At 37.9% G+C, this 17,580-nt stretch overlaps 1 protein-coding gene across 1 annotated transcript; it reads right to left on the bottom strand.

Annotated features, from left to right (window-relative positions):
• Positions 1 to 1,925: 1,925 nt before the first annotated feature.
• LOC104072106 lies at positions 1,926 to 7,559 on the bottom strand. The gene is given in 3 exon segments (XM_009576293.1): positions 1,926 to 2,000; positions 2,002 to 2,510; positions 7,238 to 7,559. Coding segments are annotated over 3 exon segments (813 nt in total). The 5' UTR covers positions 7,467 to 7,559.
• Positions 7,560 to 17,580: the final 10,021 nt, after the last annotated feature.

The following is a 17,580-nucleotide window of genomic DNA, read 5'->3' as shown; positions in this document are numbered from 1 at the left end:
TTCCAACCTAAATGATTCTATGATTCTGCTGCTTTTACTGAGGGTGACTGGAAAATTCTTCAGGAGTTGCTGTGGTGTCCTCATCGCTATTGGTAATAGCTAGTGCTTTTCAGCACTATTTTAAGGACTCTTACTTCCAGGAGATGAGGTGCCTGCCTACCTGCTGGTGGTGGCTGGATTGGTGTGGGACACTACAGGGTTTGGGTCTGAAACTGTTGAGTGGCATAGAGGAAATGACGTTTGGCCAGAGGGAGTAAAATAGCATTCTATTCCATGTTATTTTTTCTGGTTTTGTGGACGTAACAAAGTACTGTGGTACACTTACAGCTGTGAATCTCCAGCGATGGAAGCGTAGGCTCTGACAGATCTGTGCAAACATCTCCAGATGTAGTATCCTCCATCAAGCACAACAAATGTCAGTGGAATCGTATGAAGGATTAATGATTTGAAGTTGTGTTGGATGCAAAGAAAATGGTAGTTTCTCTTAGAAATGGATAATACTGCTATCTCTTTGGCAATAGGATTTTATTTGCACATTGGTATTAATTCTGTTTTCAAGATATCTTATGAGGGAATGGTTTATCTTTCTTGCTGAGAAGAGTTTGTGTATAGAAAGACATAAACCACAGCTGAGCATCTTTGGCATCTTTTTTTTTTCCTCACGGTTTTTTTGTGTGTGGATGGTGTGATTTTGAGACAGTGGTGGTAACTGGGAATGTGTGCTTGCAGACTGTTTGCAGGGATCATGAAAAGCTTTGTGGGCTGTCCACCTGATCCTCATTTTGCTGTCCTTTCAGGGCTCAGGTAGATATGGAATGGTTCAGAAGAGCCAGTGGCTGCCAGGTGTATAGCTCAAAATTAATGTCATCATGAAATGGGGAGACATTTCAAGTCTTCAATTTTTCTGAAGCCTAAATTTGAGAAAGAGACCTGTCTGAATACTTGCGGCCAGAAGTGGGTGATACATAGCTCATGTTTTTCTCATTGAAAGCCATCTGCAAAAGAGGGTCTCCTTCCTCTAAAGATCTTGCAGGAAGGGAGACCAGCAATAACTACTCACTTTTAAAAACTTGCACAGGTTCATGGTACAGGTGTGTCACATGAGAAAATGTTAAACTCTATCTGTAAAAAATAGTTGTACTACTACAGTTATATTTGTGTATTTGAAATGGTTATATCCCCTTTGTGCGCGTACAATTGTAACAGCAGAAAGACGCATTATACTTCTGGTAAGGAAGGTACGTTGATATACGGTATCAGGGAGCTAAGTAATTATTTCAGACTTTTGTTTTCTAATGAAATACTGGGGAACCCACAATATGTTATTATAGAATTTATATGTAAGAAAAAGGTGACATTTACTAAGTCCCGTTAAAACAACAATAGAAATGAGTAGAGGTTTTATTCATTGATTTTAAAAATACACACATCAGAAAGTATCTTAGATATCTTTTTTCAAGGAAAGTGAATGATGAAATCATACATTAAGTGTACCAATCACCTTCAATACTGTTTCATTTGTTACTTGTTTATTGTCTAATTAAATAGTATCATACTGAAATTTGGCCTAGTTGCTTCATCAGTAGTTCTACTAGTCGTTGCTATAGCTCTTTTGGACATTTCAAATATTGTTGTGATAAAATCTTAGTTTCTAAAATCAGTAACCTGAAAATAGGAGAAAAAACCCAAAAAAGATAAAATTGCTCCTATATCTGAAATAACAGCAGTGAGTATCTGTCATTGCAGCCCAGCATCTTCATGAGAACATTTCATTTTACACTGTACTGTAAACCAACAGATTATATAGTAAGGATCTTCCTTGGCTAATAACAGTAGTAGACACTCAGCAGGTCGATCAGTGTAACTAGGAAGACTATTTTGCTATTTTAAGTTTTAGTCAAGTTTTAGTGACTAAGTTTTATGTATTACTGAATGTCTTCATTGTGAGACATACAATCCAAGCCTCCTTGCTGCTTCAGAAATTCTGGGCCCTTTTTTATTAGGGAAAGGATAAAAGTTCAGTTTATTGCAGGCTGGCATGCATTTTGTAGAAGAAATATGTTGATGTGTCCAAACTGCTGAAGTGGCTGATTTCAGAGGAGGCTTTTGGCAGGTGCTTGAAATGTTACTGCCATTCTCTTTGCTGAAACTGTTCAACATGCTTGAACTTCCCAGTTGACTGGGCGCAGATAGTTCACTTGGTCCTTCTAATTCCTTGGGTTGCAGTGTGCCATTTCCCTTTGAAATCAGTCTCTGATTGTCAAAACTGCATGGTCTGTTCTTGCAGTGGGAAAGATGCCAGGTAACTCCTTGACAAGGGGCTTGCACCAGGCGGTGAATTCCCAGGTGGGTACGCCATGGTGAGTTGTCTTGTACATTGCCACTGCTGGTCATCTCCAGTCTGACCTTTCTGACAGGAACACGTTCTGTAAATGACTTTGATCTTCTAACTTTTTTATTAATTAAAACAGCGTTGACCATTGATTCTGGGAGAACAGATTCATGTTCGCCTGCAAGAGAAATGCATATATGCACATTACTATGGTGGCAAAAATTAAGGGTATAATTTCTGTGGCATAAACTCAACTGAAGAGCTTTAACAGATGAGTTTATCTGTACTCTTCCCGTCTGTGGCTGAGAGTAGTGCAAGTTCTTTTGATGCCAGGTTATGGAGTAGACATATTTCATGCTCAGTTTTGCAGTTCTGAGGACATAAATGGTACCCTAGGGTTAGTCAAATGAAAATGGAGATTTATCAAGTCAATATTGATCTACCCGGTACTGTAAGACTCATTAACAACACAGATTGAGAATTGAATTTCAGTAATTATTTGCTTCTAAGCAAAAATTTTTGAGGTGAGCAGGGACTTGCTCCATGTGTTGGTAGGTGTGTGATTTGAAAGACAAAAATGTTCTGTTTGATACTGTTTGAAGTTTGTATTCACGACTTAAAAATACTGTGACCGCTTCTAGATGAAACAAGTTGTGAATGTCTTTCTTCTTTTTCTTAATGAGGGGTCATTAACATATAGGCTTGTATTCTAGTATTTTACTGCAGTTTTACTATTGCACTCAGTATAAATGGTGTAAAGTAAATAGCTTATCATACTAGTGTTGCCTGAATGATCGCTTAGAGGAAGAATCTGCTTGCTCCATGAATGATACAGAGTAGCTGTAACAGTGGGAGAGAATCTGGTCCATATGAAAGTTACTGTTAGAAATGTGTAAGATATTAGGGATAGAAATGCTAATACTATACATAGGAGCCATCAAATTGCTGAACATGACTGGCTTTCTGTGCCTTGAAACTGAATAGAAACCGAACCATTACACTAAAGATAAGCAGTGCTGTTGACATTGCAAGTATTAGTGAAATATACTTCAGTTAGTATAAATATAGTTTAAAGTAGGAGTTGTGCAGAATGCTGACCTTATTTACAGGGTTGAGTTACAGTAACTGTCTGTTGCAGTATGAGTTATGAAGCGTATTACAGTGAAGAAAGTAGACAGAAGAGTGATGATTATATTCTGAAACAGAATATCTGAATAGCCATTTTAAAAGAATTGTAACCCTGAATTTGAAATGAAGGTAGTTCGAATAGGATGCTGCCTTTAAAAAAAACCAACAGCGCAACCCACCCTTTATAACTGTCTTTCATACCATCTTTACAGAGAAATACTTGAAGATGTGAGACCCAGCTAATTTACTGGCAGTAAATGAACCTGTACAACATGGCTTCGGCTAAGGAGGGGCTTTCACTACTGTCTTTGGCTCCCACTGCTGAAGCAACAATATCAGCACAGATTTTTTTCTGCTCCCTGGGTTGCCACATAGGGCTGATCTAATCAGAGCTGCTTTGCAGCATGGCTCTGGGAGTGAGAACTGTGTCAGCTCACATCTTCCGCTCTCCTGCAGTGTTACCAGGAGAAAGAAGACTAAAGCACATGCAGAGCTTAGAGATATAGATGTGTTTGTGCATATGTCTATACAATGAAGTATGCTAACAGAGTTTCCTAGGGTAAACCATTCAGAGAGATAAGAACACACAGTTCTCTATCATGGAACAGTGAGAATCAAGTTATGACTGGACTTTATCCAGGAAACAAAGCTGAGCTTGGGTGGCTGCAAAAAGTCCACTTGCAAAATAGATCCTGCTGTGTTCTGCAGAACAGCACTGTATAGCATCAGGCTACAAAAATTAGGGCTTGTTCTGCATATGTGAGAGAAGAAGCAAGAGAGAAGGAACTGAGAGACTGTGAGGTGATGCAGTTTTGCGCGTTCTTGTGGATGTAATTGCACTCTTGGCTGAACTGACATGGATAGGCGACATCAGGTTTTATCTTGAACCTTATGAACTGGTCATCAGAAGAATTACGATCTGGCTTGAGTTGATCAGAGAGTTCAAAGTAATGCATCTAGTCCAATTTTAATAGTCTGGACTGGTTTTGAATTCAGGTTTGATTTGATTCCTTGGCTACAGGTGTGGCACACAAAATTGAGCAATGACCTCTGATAGAAATGTAAGTGTCCTGAACCACTGTATGTTGAATTAACACACATTCAGCACTCTCTGCACTTCTAAACAAAGCTTTAATTAGACAGATCTTTGGTCTGTGTTTTTTTTTTTTTTGTTTTTGTTTTTAACTGTGCATAATAGCCTTGTTGCAGGGTTGTTTACCATTTGGCCTTTTTCATGTGCTGTCATCATGGGTAGATGCTTTTAAGGTTCTGGAGGGACAAAAGTTAATCTTATTTTGAGTTAGGTTGGGAAATTCTTGGAAGAGATTTCTGCAGTCAGAGCACCAGTGTTTATTCTGTTGTGACTGCACGCGCTGATTGCTTCCGTTTAATTCTTAAAGTAAATACTGTTTTCGTAGCCAATAAATAATGAATACACTGCTGTATTATCCCCTAGCTGGTGACTTTCAAATCTTGTCATGCTCTTTGTTCTGAAATAATCAGAAACATGCAGAAGCATGAAGGTGGCTGTGTGTATTGGGGAAGGAACAGAAGAAAGTTGTTTTCAGGTGACTTCTCAGTTGCTAACCCACCAGTCAAACACCTAGAGAAGTTAGAGAATCTTAAGGTCTGTTTAAAGGTCCACAATTTCATTACTCTGAAGTAGTGACATACAAATCTAAAAGTCCTCAAGGAAACTTGAAGTTACCATTCCAGCTGTGGTGCAATAAACCTGAAATGCTCAAAACCCCTGTGGTATCATGGAAGGCCAGCTAGTCTGTCCAGCAGAAATAATTTAGGGTTTTACTAGTTAGAATAAAGACCTTTGGCAGGGATTTTTAAGACCATGAGGGACTGAAGGTGCCCTCCTTCCATGATGTTAGAATCTCGTAAGGTTTTTGTGTCTGGCCTCTGAGGTTTGTGTGTATGTGTGGGGTTGTGGTGGTGCTGTCATTGTCATCCCCTTCCCAGCCCAGCCATAATCTTACCCTGTAGGTAGGGAAACCATTTGCTGCCAGTACAAAATACTGATACATACGTGGACTGCTTTTTGGTACTAGCTGGAATTTCTGGATAGTTTAAGCTCGTAATGTAAGGAGTGTAGGGCAGTAGGCTATCCAGATAAGGCAGTGTTCATTTCTGCTTGATGTTGTCGTGGAAACTGATGCATATAACAGGTTCAGAGTGCTGAGCTGTGTAACAGGTTTTCCCAGCTTCCCAGCCATAGGAATGTATAAGATCAACTTTCAGGACATTGAGAACTCAGCATAACAAAAAACCCTCAAACTTTAACTGCTTCTAACAGTAACATTAATCCTTTCCACACAGGTTGTTTAAAGATAAAAGTTCAGTGCAGTAGGTTATGTGGTTTTGTGAATGTTTTGGGTTGTGTGTATGTATATGAAAATATTTGTACGTGAACTTCCAGCCCTACTAAATTTTAAACTTCCCAGAAACTGCGCAGTCCTACTTTCTTATGTCTTTTCTTTAATCTGCAAGTGGTGTCCTTGCAAAAAATCTGCTCTGAATTCATTGTATCTGAAGCTTCATTTGAATTAAATCTGAATACAGACTTCTGCTTCCTTTCTTTAACTGGCTTACATTTTTGCTATAGCTGATTAATAGGCTGTTTTGTCTTCAAGTTAGTTGCCTTTTCATACCTGATAAAATAAGCTTGTGTATATATGTATATGTATATATCTATCTCTTCCTCACAGAGATTTATTTTAACATAAGAATTTCTAGACATTTGGATGAAAGAATATTGAAGAAGTGAATCTGTTGTATAGTTCATAATTATGTGTTTTTTCAATTGTTTTGATGATATAGTCTGACACAGCCAAAATCTAGAACTGCTAACAAATGTAGAGGAAAATGTAAGGAATTAAATAACTTAAGTTCTGCATTTGTTGAGCTAAATACTATTATGAGAGGTGAATGACGCATGGTTTTCATATTGCAATTAAATTCAGAAGACAACTTCATTAATTGACTTAGTATTCTCAATATCTTTGACTTGGAAAGTAAATGAAAATACATCAGTGTAGTATTGTAAGCAGTAATCTAAATAAAAACTTTAAAATATTTGGAAGTTTCTTATATAAAATCTGTCTGACGAGTAGATGAGTGATACATATTGTTACTTGTTTTTCTATTTATGTACTTCCCAAGCAATACGCAGTGAAAACATTTTCAAAACGGGACCTCTTGTTTGAAGCTTGTATCTTAGTTACCCACTATGACTCTTAGTATAAGTTATTTTTTAACAAAAACTCAACTTGTACTAGTCACTTGATGCTTGCTATTGCTTCCTGTAGTCTTGTAGGACACATTTCTTTACACAGATAAAGAAGAAGGGAAAAAGAGAGAGAAAACTCAGAATTGCTTGTTCTGATGGAAGCATTCAAGAGAACATAAATGTTACAGAATACCTTGCACAAGTACACTGATGATAGACATGAAGTAGGTGGCTCCTGTAAGAGTTACCATTTATGTTTAGAATTTTACTTTACTGACATAAAACCTGTAAAACCTTATCTCAAATACGTTCATCTGTTTCAAATTCACGTTAGCGTTTCACTGCCAGGAAGCTAATTGATATAAACATAAGACCACCTTTCAGTGAAACGAATAAAAAACCAAAATGACAGAAAAGGAATTCACTTTGTACCTCTCTTGAAGCTGAGCATAAAAAGAACAAAGCTAGGAGTTAATCAAGATTGAAAGCAATAGTCTTTACATCTACATTTGCATTGTTTCCTATAAATATAAGCATACCTGTTTTAAATACAATAATGTGTGATTGCAGTTTTTGCTTCTGTTTTATATGGTCATACTGCTCCTCAAGTAAGCTTACATCCATCTTGCTTGGCTGCTTATCATGATCTGAAGCCTGTTGCTCTGATGTATGAGTCACTGAAAAAATACCAGTCATGTATTTGTAAGCCTTCACCATCTGTTCCAACAAGGAAGAAAAAGTCATGCAGAAGCAGGACATTTCCTTCATTGTGTTGGCAAAAAAGCAAATTAAGTATGAAGCATCTGAAATCTTCCTAAGTGAAGAATTAACTTTCTTCTAAGTACAGTGACTTCTTTCAGAAGTTGTGTGGTCCACTCTGAAGTGGATTTCAGTCAGCTTGTTTTCATGCGGTCTGGAGCTACTGCATACAGAGTTCATTATTATAACTGGATAGTTGGATTTAATGTTGACTTAAGGTTGTGAGCATATGAAGCTTTGCCAAAAAAAACAGTGAAATACAAAACCTCATTGAACACAGTCAGGTGCACAAAGGGCTGGATAATACTGGTTTATGTAGTAATGTTAATTCTTAAAGGGATGCTGTCATGGTGACCTCCCCAAGACAGTAGTTCCACCAGGGAAATCTTTCTTCAGGTTTCTTTCCAAGTATTTTGTGTCTTTTCCCCTCCTCTCTCCCTTCCTTAACTTTCATCCAGTTTCATTCTTGCTGCCGCTTCTTGGGGCAGTGGGGTTGGATGGGAGGATTTGTTACACCTTAATAATTTTGTGCTTATTGCTCCCTTTTTAGAATGTGTTAAAAATATTCAGGCCTGGGTGCAGAGTCAAAACCATATGTGCCAATGGCACTTGGAATTGGGAGGCTGGAGATAGGAATGCCTTACTCTGACTCATTCAGTTTTTCTGCCTTTCTATAAAATGAAATAAACTATAGAAGTAATAATTTCCTTACTGAGAGCTGAACAAATTCTTCAAATGCATGGTAAGCCACAGTTTAAAACTTACCATACATGTTCTAGTATTCTCTAATAATGAGGCAAAAATTTTAAAAATACATGGCTTTTGATCATATCAAATAAAGTATGAGACTATGTCTGGACTATGAACTGCAAGTTTCTCTCCCTGAAATAGGTCCATCTGATACTGTTGCAAAGGCCCAAGAGAGTAGTATGTGAAAAAATAAAGCAGTTAAACAGTAGTTTTAATATAATTGTGCATCTGCTAAGTTCCTTGCAGTGAAAAACATTGCATAAAAAACATTGTGAAAGGGCAGTGTGTGGAAAGAATGCTGGTGTGCTGTATTTTTCCAGTTACTGGCAGAAATTGTGCTATGATTTGCATCATAAATGATTTACTGAATTAGGCTCAAATCCTGCAGATCTTGGGAATCCCTTTGGAAGTTGTGCATACGCAGGTGACAGGACTCTAGTTATGCAGTGCGTAGAGTTCTGGTGAGGCTCAGCAGGCTCACATGTGTAAGTCTGCTGTAATTCACTTATTAATAATTGCTTTTGCCTTCCCAATATGCTTGTGTCTTGTAAATCATGTTGCCTGCCTCAACTGTAGTCTTTTTCTGCCTTAGCCAGGGAAAGAACAGTAAACAAAATACTTTGTCAGACACTGTAGATACTCTTCAAGTTAGCTTCTCTCTTGACCCTGGAAAAAGCACGTGTCATGTTAGAGTTGTTCTGATGCATTGTGGCTTTGGTAGATCTACTTTGAAATTCAGCCTTCAGCAGTGACAAACACCTAGCGCTCTGTAGAAAGGAGTACCTCAATTGCCTTGTTTGTTCAGTGTTCTGAGTTGTTGGCACAAGAAGTCCTCCTTTGGACCTTCAGGCAGTTGGTTTATACATTGGAGCAGGAGATTTAACTAACCTCATTACAGTTTGAGCTGGCATTCAATACAAACATTATTAATGGGCATAAAAGTTACCCAACCTTTTTAAAATTCCAGTCACACTATTTGACTCATTGACCTCCTGTGAAAGTGACTTGTGCAACATGACTATGTGTTGCAGAAAGAATTACCAGGATAGCATCCTTGAACATGAAATGTAAGCTCTGTCTTCAAAGATGTACACTTGACTTCTCATTAGGAGAGCATTTAAAGTATAATGTGTTTGTATCTGATCAGAGTTGTTTATTGTTATTAATTATTTGTACTGTACCTTTCCTTCAGGATCATGGAAAAGCCATCACACATCCATTAGTTACACAAATGGATTATACAAGGCAGTCTCCTCCCAAACAATTGCACGGGTAAGCAGCAAAACCAGAAACCGGGAAAAGAAACCAGATGCCCAGTGAAATGAAGTGAATGAATCCAGGTGGTATGGCAGATCGCTGGAACCAGGAACAAGGTTAGCTTTTGTTTTGCTGAGCCAACCCTGTATACATTGCAGTTTGTTTCCTTTTCAGGGAAAATCTGTGAACAGGGCATCTTGATTCAGTCTCAGGAGGTGTGTATATATGTGTTTGTGTGCATACGCTTTGCTATCGAGGCGCACACGCGCGTGTGTAATACATACACCACCCCCCCACACCTGTATGTGTGTGTGTGTGTTGTGAATAATTTGCAACCTGGATCTGATTCATAAAATGAGTTGCAGGCCTAATCTACATGTTATCACAAAGTACATAGGGTTAATTGTGGTTTTGATGTGTAGTGAGCTGATGTGACTGATCCTTGTTATGTCACTGACATAAACTTGGAAATGGATTACCTGTGGGTTCTGTTCTTACACCATAGTGGAACAACTTCCTTTGTACCCCTAGCCTGTTTAGGTATTACTAATTAAAAAAAAAAAATTAGATTTTTGTATTGTCATACATACACACAAAATTATGACTTCTGTTTAAATCAGTCAATCGTTCAGTCTTCTTTAAATTCAGTTACTTGGATCTGCAGACCACTGTATACTTTCAAAATACGCAGCAGGTGGCACTATTGGAGTGGTGTGACTATCTTTGCCTTAGTCCTAAAATGTTGGAGGCCCCCATTTGGATTGTAGGTTGCTGAGGAATATAAGCAGTCAAGCCATTTCCTAGCACTGGTACACATACTTCCTAGCAGTACTATAGGTTCTGAAAACGTACTGCCATGATTATGTTTGTGTAAAAACTTGTCTTTCTTTAATTGAACAAACTCCTGTCAAAAACGTCGTCTATGAGTGATTTTCATTTGATTACCCACTGAAGTCTGAAGTGCCATATTTCCCTTAAGTCTGTTCTTCCATCACACAATGGAAGTAATTCTTCGTTTTCTTGAGGCAAAAAAATTTGAGAATACTTCATAATCCAAAAGCAATGGCTTTTAGAACTTGAAGTAGATGTTTACTGCCCTTGACCTTGGTTGCAAAATCTCATTAAAAAAGATGCAACTAATTTTATCTCATACTAATTAATTTGTGAGTAGTAAATTACTTTTTTATTAAAAAATTGTTTGGAGGACCTTATAAGAATAATTGTTGATTTAAAGATAATTAAAAATGCTTATAATTGTTAACTGTCTGAATGCACTTCCTGTAACATTGGATTTTACTGCACACCTGGGACCAGAGGTATATATGATTATTCATGTTGTTCATGTGCAGAATTATAGACATGTCCAACACTGTTCATGCAGGTTACAAAGATAGAATACAAATATCTGTAGATTTTAACTGGCACTGAGAAGGAAAATCAAAGTTACTGTGATAATCCCCTTTCTCTAGCTTTCTATAGTGTTTTTTTTAAAAATTTAAATGCAGTCCTGAAGTGTTAGAAAGTGACTATTTTATTGTTAGAAAATCTAATAACAAAAAGAGGGTTAGAAACAGAGTGGCTGCTATTTTTTTGGGATCCAGACAGTATTGGTAGAATAGTAATTGTTTACTATTTAATGAGATTTTTGATAAGAGCACGTATATTCCTATTATTTGAACGCACAACCTTAAAGCATGCCACAGTTCGGGATTGGTGTAAGTATTTAGAGCATAAGACTTTCTGATGATGCAAGATTATTTTTTGGTGCTCTCTGCATGTCCATGCTAATGGGATGAAGGAGCCTACAACGCAAGTTGTCATTATGATCTCGAGATGTTTCTTCTGATCTGACCTTTCATGTGCTTTCAGATATGAAGGGTCCAAAGTGTGTCAAAGGGAGGGTGGCCCAGCTGACCTTCAAGTCCCTCTGAAGGTTTGGTGAGCTTGGGTCATATATAGTCCACCTTCACATTTCCCTGATAGTATTCTATTTTCCCCTTTTATCACTCGTGATCTTTATGTAAATGTAATTAGGTAGTGTGTGTGTGTGTAGGTATATATCAATATATCTGTATGTCAAAAATAATTCAGGAATGTTAGTTAGCTGGTCTGAGAAGGTTGCCTAGTTAGTACAGGCTGTAAAATGGCTTGCCAAATTTCTATTCCTTAAATCCCTGAGGTTCCCAAGTGACTGAATCCAGTACTACTGATCCAGCCCTAGTGATCAGGAGGGGTTTTGCAATACACTGGTGTGCCCAGAATGAGGTAGAAGCTGTAGGAAGCTCCAAATTGCTCCAGTCCAGTAGTGAGCTCTGGCATCTCTGATCCTGTGCTCTGCCTGGGTAGCTGTAAAGGCTTAAATCAAGGACACCAAGTTAGCACTGAGGGTTTCATACCAATCATCCTGTGCTTCACCTTTAATACTCGCATATCTGGCTTTGCATGTGTTGAGAACTTGGTGCTATCCAGTTCCCTTTGCAGAACCACGTTCTGTTTTTTATTTTGGGGACAGTAAATGCAGTCACACTGAAATCACTGGATTCATCTAAGTCAAATTGAATTGTGCTGGTTGTGAGGAGTTAAATGCAGCAGATGTTCTGTATGTGTTTTTGTGCCTGGCATAAGCAGCATTTAAAAACCTCTATTCTGTCTTGACTCTGTTGGTGCAGAGGATTAAGTAACCTTTCTTTGGAGTGTTACTTGCTTACAGTTGCTGTGTTACTTGGAAAATAAACTAAAATGCTGAAATTTGCTCCGTTAGAGGACCACTCACTCTGTTGGTTGTCTGCATTATTACTCCCTCTGTGTAAACAATTGGCATCCAAAACTTAGGGTCAGGAGTTGTTGTACATTTTGTAGTTCTGCTGTCCTTGCCCACTGAGAACTTCTGAGATTCCCTTTTAGAAGTCACAGTGTGCAGAGGCAAGTCTAAGAAGAAACTGAAGTTATTTACCAGTTAGAGATTTTAAACAAATGAACCCTGACGTCTTTCCTTACCATTTCCCTTGCTTCCTTCTTAGTTCTTGTGTTTCTTAAATTAGTGTGACAAGCAAGATGGTTAAGCTTATTCCATTTTGACCTCATAAAACTGTCCACGAGAAGAGGGTGAGAGGGAACTGAATGGCCTTCAATTTCAGAGGATTTTGGAAATTCATTGAAGCTTCCTTGGTCCTATAGATGCCTTAAACTCCTGTTACTGATAAGCAGAGTTCACATTTCTGGTACTGCTACCTAAGTATCTTTTTTATACCAGCTACTTCTCTGACTGTTTCCTATCTATAGAGTCATGATGGCTACAGCTCTGGGAGGTGACAGCAGCCTGTGTTTGTTCATTCTCCCAATAGACATAATACGCATATAGGAACTCTGGGAGAATTTCAAGCACAGTCTAAAACAAATTGGGTAAGCTATATAAATTTTCTGCCTTGATTTTTCCACCTGTAGACTACATGATTCATTCTTGATTGCAAAATGATTTTTGATCCTTGCAGGATAGTGCTGAAAAGTGCAAGGCTTGGCCCGTATTAGTTTCCACTTCAGGCATTGTTTGAGTAGGAATGAGTTTATCTTTGATTGTTTTTAATCAATAAAATGTACTTATCTGTAAGTGGAGTTTGATAAGAATAAAGTACGGCATGAAAGAACTGGTTAATCTGTTATTAATGAAAAGTTTTATCTGGGTGACAACATCTTGCTTTTGAGATACTTGCTTTTGAACATTAGGACACAAACGACTTCAGTATTCATCTTCAAGGAAATCTGCTGGGTGTATAAGTTAACTTTAATAAGCCTTGCAAATGACTCTAGTTAAGATAGTCCTCCAAAGAGGATGGTTAAGTACTATTACTATTGTGAGAATGAATACAGACTTGAAATCTGTGCAGGGGAGGAAAGTATCCTAAAAATAATTTGCTATTCAGAAACATCCTTCACTTCACTTCCATGCAGAGATCTCATGAGGAATTTGTACTGCACTTCATAATCACTAGTAGCCTAATTGAGTCAATGAAATTACATCTGTAAAACTAGAGTATGTAAAACCAGATACAACTCCACAGTGCCTGATTCAGTACCCACTGAAGTCAACACACGTTCTGTTGAATTAGGTGGAAGTGAAATTGGAGAATTTTATGTATGATTAAATGAAAGCTGCAAATTGACCAATACTTATGAAAGTGACAGTATAATTGAGATTGTGTAGTTGAGCCATCATTTAAATTTTTTTCTTGTACCCATTGTTCATGTGCACGTATATGCTTTTATATGGAATGCTGTGCCAGCTCTTCATGAGGTCTCTGTAAAGGGCCTTAATTGGTTAATGCAGTACCACACCTGGGATTTTGAATATGCACATGTCAAGAATTAAATCAACCAATAAGTATGTGGAATAATTACTATACCTAAATAAGCTATGTCTCCACGTAACAACTGTGGTCTGGGCTTCCTCTTGTGGAACTCACGCATAGGGCTTTTGCTGGATCTTTATACATACTTTCATCTGTTCACAGTACAGTCAGTAAAATCACAGTGGATAACAGCCACCTCGATCCATTGCTTTTAAACATCAAGTACTTATTCTTACAGAGTGTATAATGAGACTCTCCACAGCATTTGGGGGTATGGACAAACACAATGGTTAACACAAAATCATATGCAGAAGTAACTCCAACAGATAAAAAGTGCATATTTAGGGAAAGGAAAATATTTTTGGTGTTATAATGCCATCTCAATAAAAAGAACAGCAACTTCATCTTTTAATTTATGGTACTGTGGTATTTTATATTATCAGTACTTGGTTAAACATTGCTGGAGATTTTGTGATAACAGAGTACCTGTTAAGTACCTGTACTTAGCAATGCTAAGTAGAAAGGGAATGACCTTTAGAGCATTGTCATTGTTCAGATATCTTTCCAGTAGGTAGGTCTAGTGCTCAAGCTGAGATTTTTTTTTTTTTAAGGTGATTTGTTAATGTGTTATTGTTGTGTTACTTGGGGCTTAACATTGTAAACATCTCCCACCTAATTAGCAGCATTGCACGTGACTGTCAAGTTACTTGGCAAATGGGTTGGCATTTATCTGACCCAGCTTAGTTTAATATTTCTGAGGCTAATTAAAGGCCCACAAGATTTCTTATTGGGAAAAGGATAATTGTGCGACCAGGCCTAACAGTGCTAGGTCTAATACGGGCTGCTGTGGTCGTACTGCATGTGCATAACTGATGTCTGTATGTGCAATGACTCTTACCTGTGACATTGTTTCTTCTATGCCAACCTATCCTCATGTACGAATGTGAAATACCTGTTTGGGGCTTAGAAATATTTGGCTGCCCTGCTACTTAAAATAACTAGTTAGATGCCCAAAATCTACTGCTGGAAGCAAAAGAATTGGTAGCTTTGTAGTTGCCCATGGACTTCTGTTACTTCCTGTGAAGGTGTGAGTATTTTCACATCCCATTAAATTGTGCAGCCTGTATAAAATCAGGATAGCTGGACTGCTGTCGATATAGTAATCCAAATTTATATCAAAGGTCTGGTCTATCTGTTCTCTAGCTTGTTAGCACATCTAAGATGATGTGATGGTAATGAAGCATGGTAGGTAGGCTGTCACTGGTTTCGAAGGAATTCACCTGTGTAAAGCTAAAGAATGCAGTTAAATCTAAGTTTATATCAGGGTGCAGCTGAGATCAGAGGCAGATTTTGATACTCGAAGTGAGAATAAAAAGTGAAAAATCTCAGTATGTAGGAATATGGAATACAGTTAAAATAATTTATGTTTTGCAATGAATTGAAATGAATGTGCAGTTGAAGTTAACTTGACAGTGGGGGAAGAAAAAAAAGCATTAATTGACATACTAGTTATAACTTATCAAAACAGCCCAGGGCCTAGGAGAGCATGGAAGTAGCTTCTCCATCAGGTCAGAAACTAGTTAATAGGAAAAGGGGAATAAACTCGCTTTTCCCTTTACCCTGCTCTATGTGTCTTGAGTGATTAATCTGTGCTCTGCCTCAAGCTGTTAATCTGCAGTGGTGACATTTCAATTATAAACGGCATTTTGTCCATCCCCTCTGGAAATTCTGGATTTGTCAGTGCTAAAGCATCACTAGTACGTGACTGCAACTTCACTGATAACTGCACAGCTAAACCTTGCTTGCTTTCAAGAAAGAATTTTGGAGGTTATGGTAGGATCTGCCAGCATAAACTTTAATGCAGAAAGAATAGCAGCAATGCACACTTTCCGTACACAAACAACTAAATTTGAGAGAACACTGCCTTGATGGAAGCATGGGCAACAGAGTGACTGGGAAGGGCAATGATTCTCCAAAATTCCCTGTTTTCTCTAGAAAAACACAGAGAGTGAAAGTAGCGACATTAACATTCCCATTCTGTCCTTGAGTGGATTCTCCTATTGTCTTAGAACCTTGTTCCTAATTTAAAGAGATCTGATCACACAAGGGTGGTTATTCCAGCCCTAACTTTTCTGTGCTATTTAAAGCAAAGTATTTATTGCTATTCAGGACTATTCTTCTGATCTGATTGCTGAAGAATATAATTGATTCTTACATCCTCGTAAGATTGCTTTATTTATTTATAAACTGTTGTTTCCTTTTTACTAACCAATACCTCCTTTAAAAAAAATTTTAAAATCCACTAATGTCTCTTTTTCTGAAGTCATTTATCATTCCTATGGCTTTTTTCAGAACTGACTTCAGTTTCTCTTCATTTTTGTGAGTAGTTACATTTTGAAAATAGTTACATTTTGAAAATTGCAGCATTTCAAGCCTCAGCCTCCATATCTGTTACTTATTTACAGGCTATATGCAGCAAGTGAAAGGGCAGAGCCTCTCCTTCCTGGCTCACCAGTCATATTCTGCATTAATGGAAAAGCAGCCTCTACATGTTATTTGATCTTTTGTTGTCTGGTAAGAGCTACACTAAGGAAACAATTCTTGGTAACATTTTAAAAACTTTATTTCCTTTCACAGCCTCTTCTTGGTTGTGAGACCTTTGTTCAGGACAGGGCCATCCAGCATGAGCTCCTTAGGGGCAGGGAAATTCCACCATTACCCGGTGGCCATCTGATTTAAAGAAGACAAACCACAAACTGTGTGACAATTCTACATACCTTTTTTTTTTTTTTAGATGGACTGGTACTTCCACTTACTTCATTGGGATGTTTCCTGATTACAAACTATTCAGATAAATTTGCAGAATTAGACTCTAAAAGGCAGGCCAACAACACTATGCATTTGAAGGGATTCTCAGTGTAAATATTTTTCAGACAACTTTAAACTAAACTGTCTTATTTAAAGATTTTGTGATCACATTTCTCATACAAGTGTTGTCAATACAGAATATTCAAAGGTGATATGATAGAGTAAGATTTGTTTAAAAGTCAGTCTGTTAGAATGCTTGTTTGCATTGTAGGTTGAGAGTCTTCAGCATTAATGTTTTAAGGGTTTTTCTTTGCAATAATAGCTAGAAATCTTAAAAGTATAAACCTATGGGAGTTAGGGCTTTGAGAAATCACTGGGAATATTTAAAATGTATTTAAAATGTTCAGTATATGACAAAATTTGGTAATATTTTATAGTTTAAAGGGCATTTCAAATTAAGTATTTGTACTGTTAAAACAGTTTAAGATCCTGGGCATGCAAAACCTATTTGACTTCATTAAGGCTCTGCTGAGATACCGTCTTGATTGCAGAATGAAAGCATATTTTAGATGAGCCTTCTTTTGATTAAGCGATTCCACTTTGCTTGTCACATGCTATGGCAGGTAATGCAAAAACCAAAAACCTCCCCAAACCCTCCCAACTAAAAAAAAAAGCAAACCACAAAACAAAACTTCACCCAAAGTAACAATTCTGCATATACTGTGGAAGGGTGTTTGTGCAAACCGGAGTGCGATACCACAACAGGACTGGTGCATATCATATTAAAATTCTGTGAATTCCTTTGGACTGTGGTTTGAAGTTGCCCCTTTTTTGTTTTCCTTCCGTTTATCGGGCGGTGACTGTACAGCTGCTTTAGTGCTTTCTCACCGACGTGGGCACCGGCGGGCCGGGGGGATCCCATGCGTTAGCACGTAATGACGGCCGTGTACAGCCCTGGCACC

The sequence above is a fragment of the Fulmarus glacialis genome, unplaced genomic scaffold (genome assembly GCF_000690835.1).
Source record: "Fulmarus glacialis isolate BGI_N327 unplaced genomic scaffold, ASM69083v1 Scaffold29664, whole genome shotgun sequence".
NCBI lineage: Eukaryota > Metazoa > Chordata > Aves > Procellariiformes > Procellariidae > Fulmarus > Fulmarus glacialis.
This window is presented reverse-complemented; position numbering and strand designations above follow the sequence as displayed.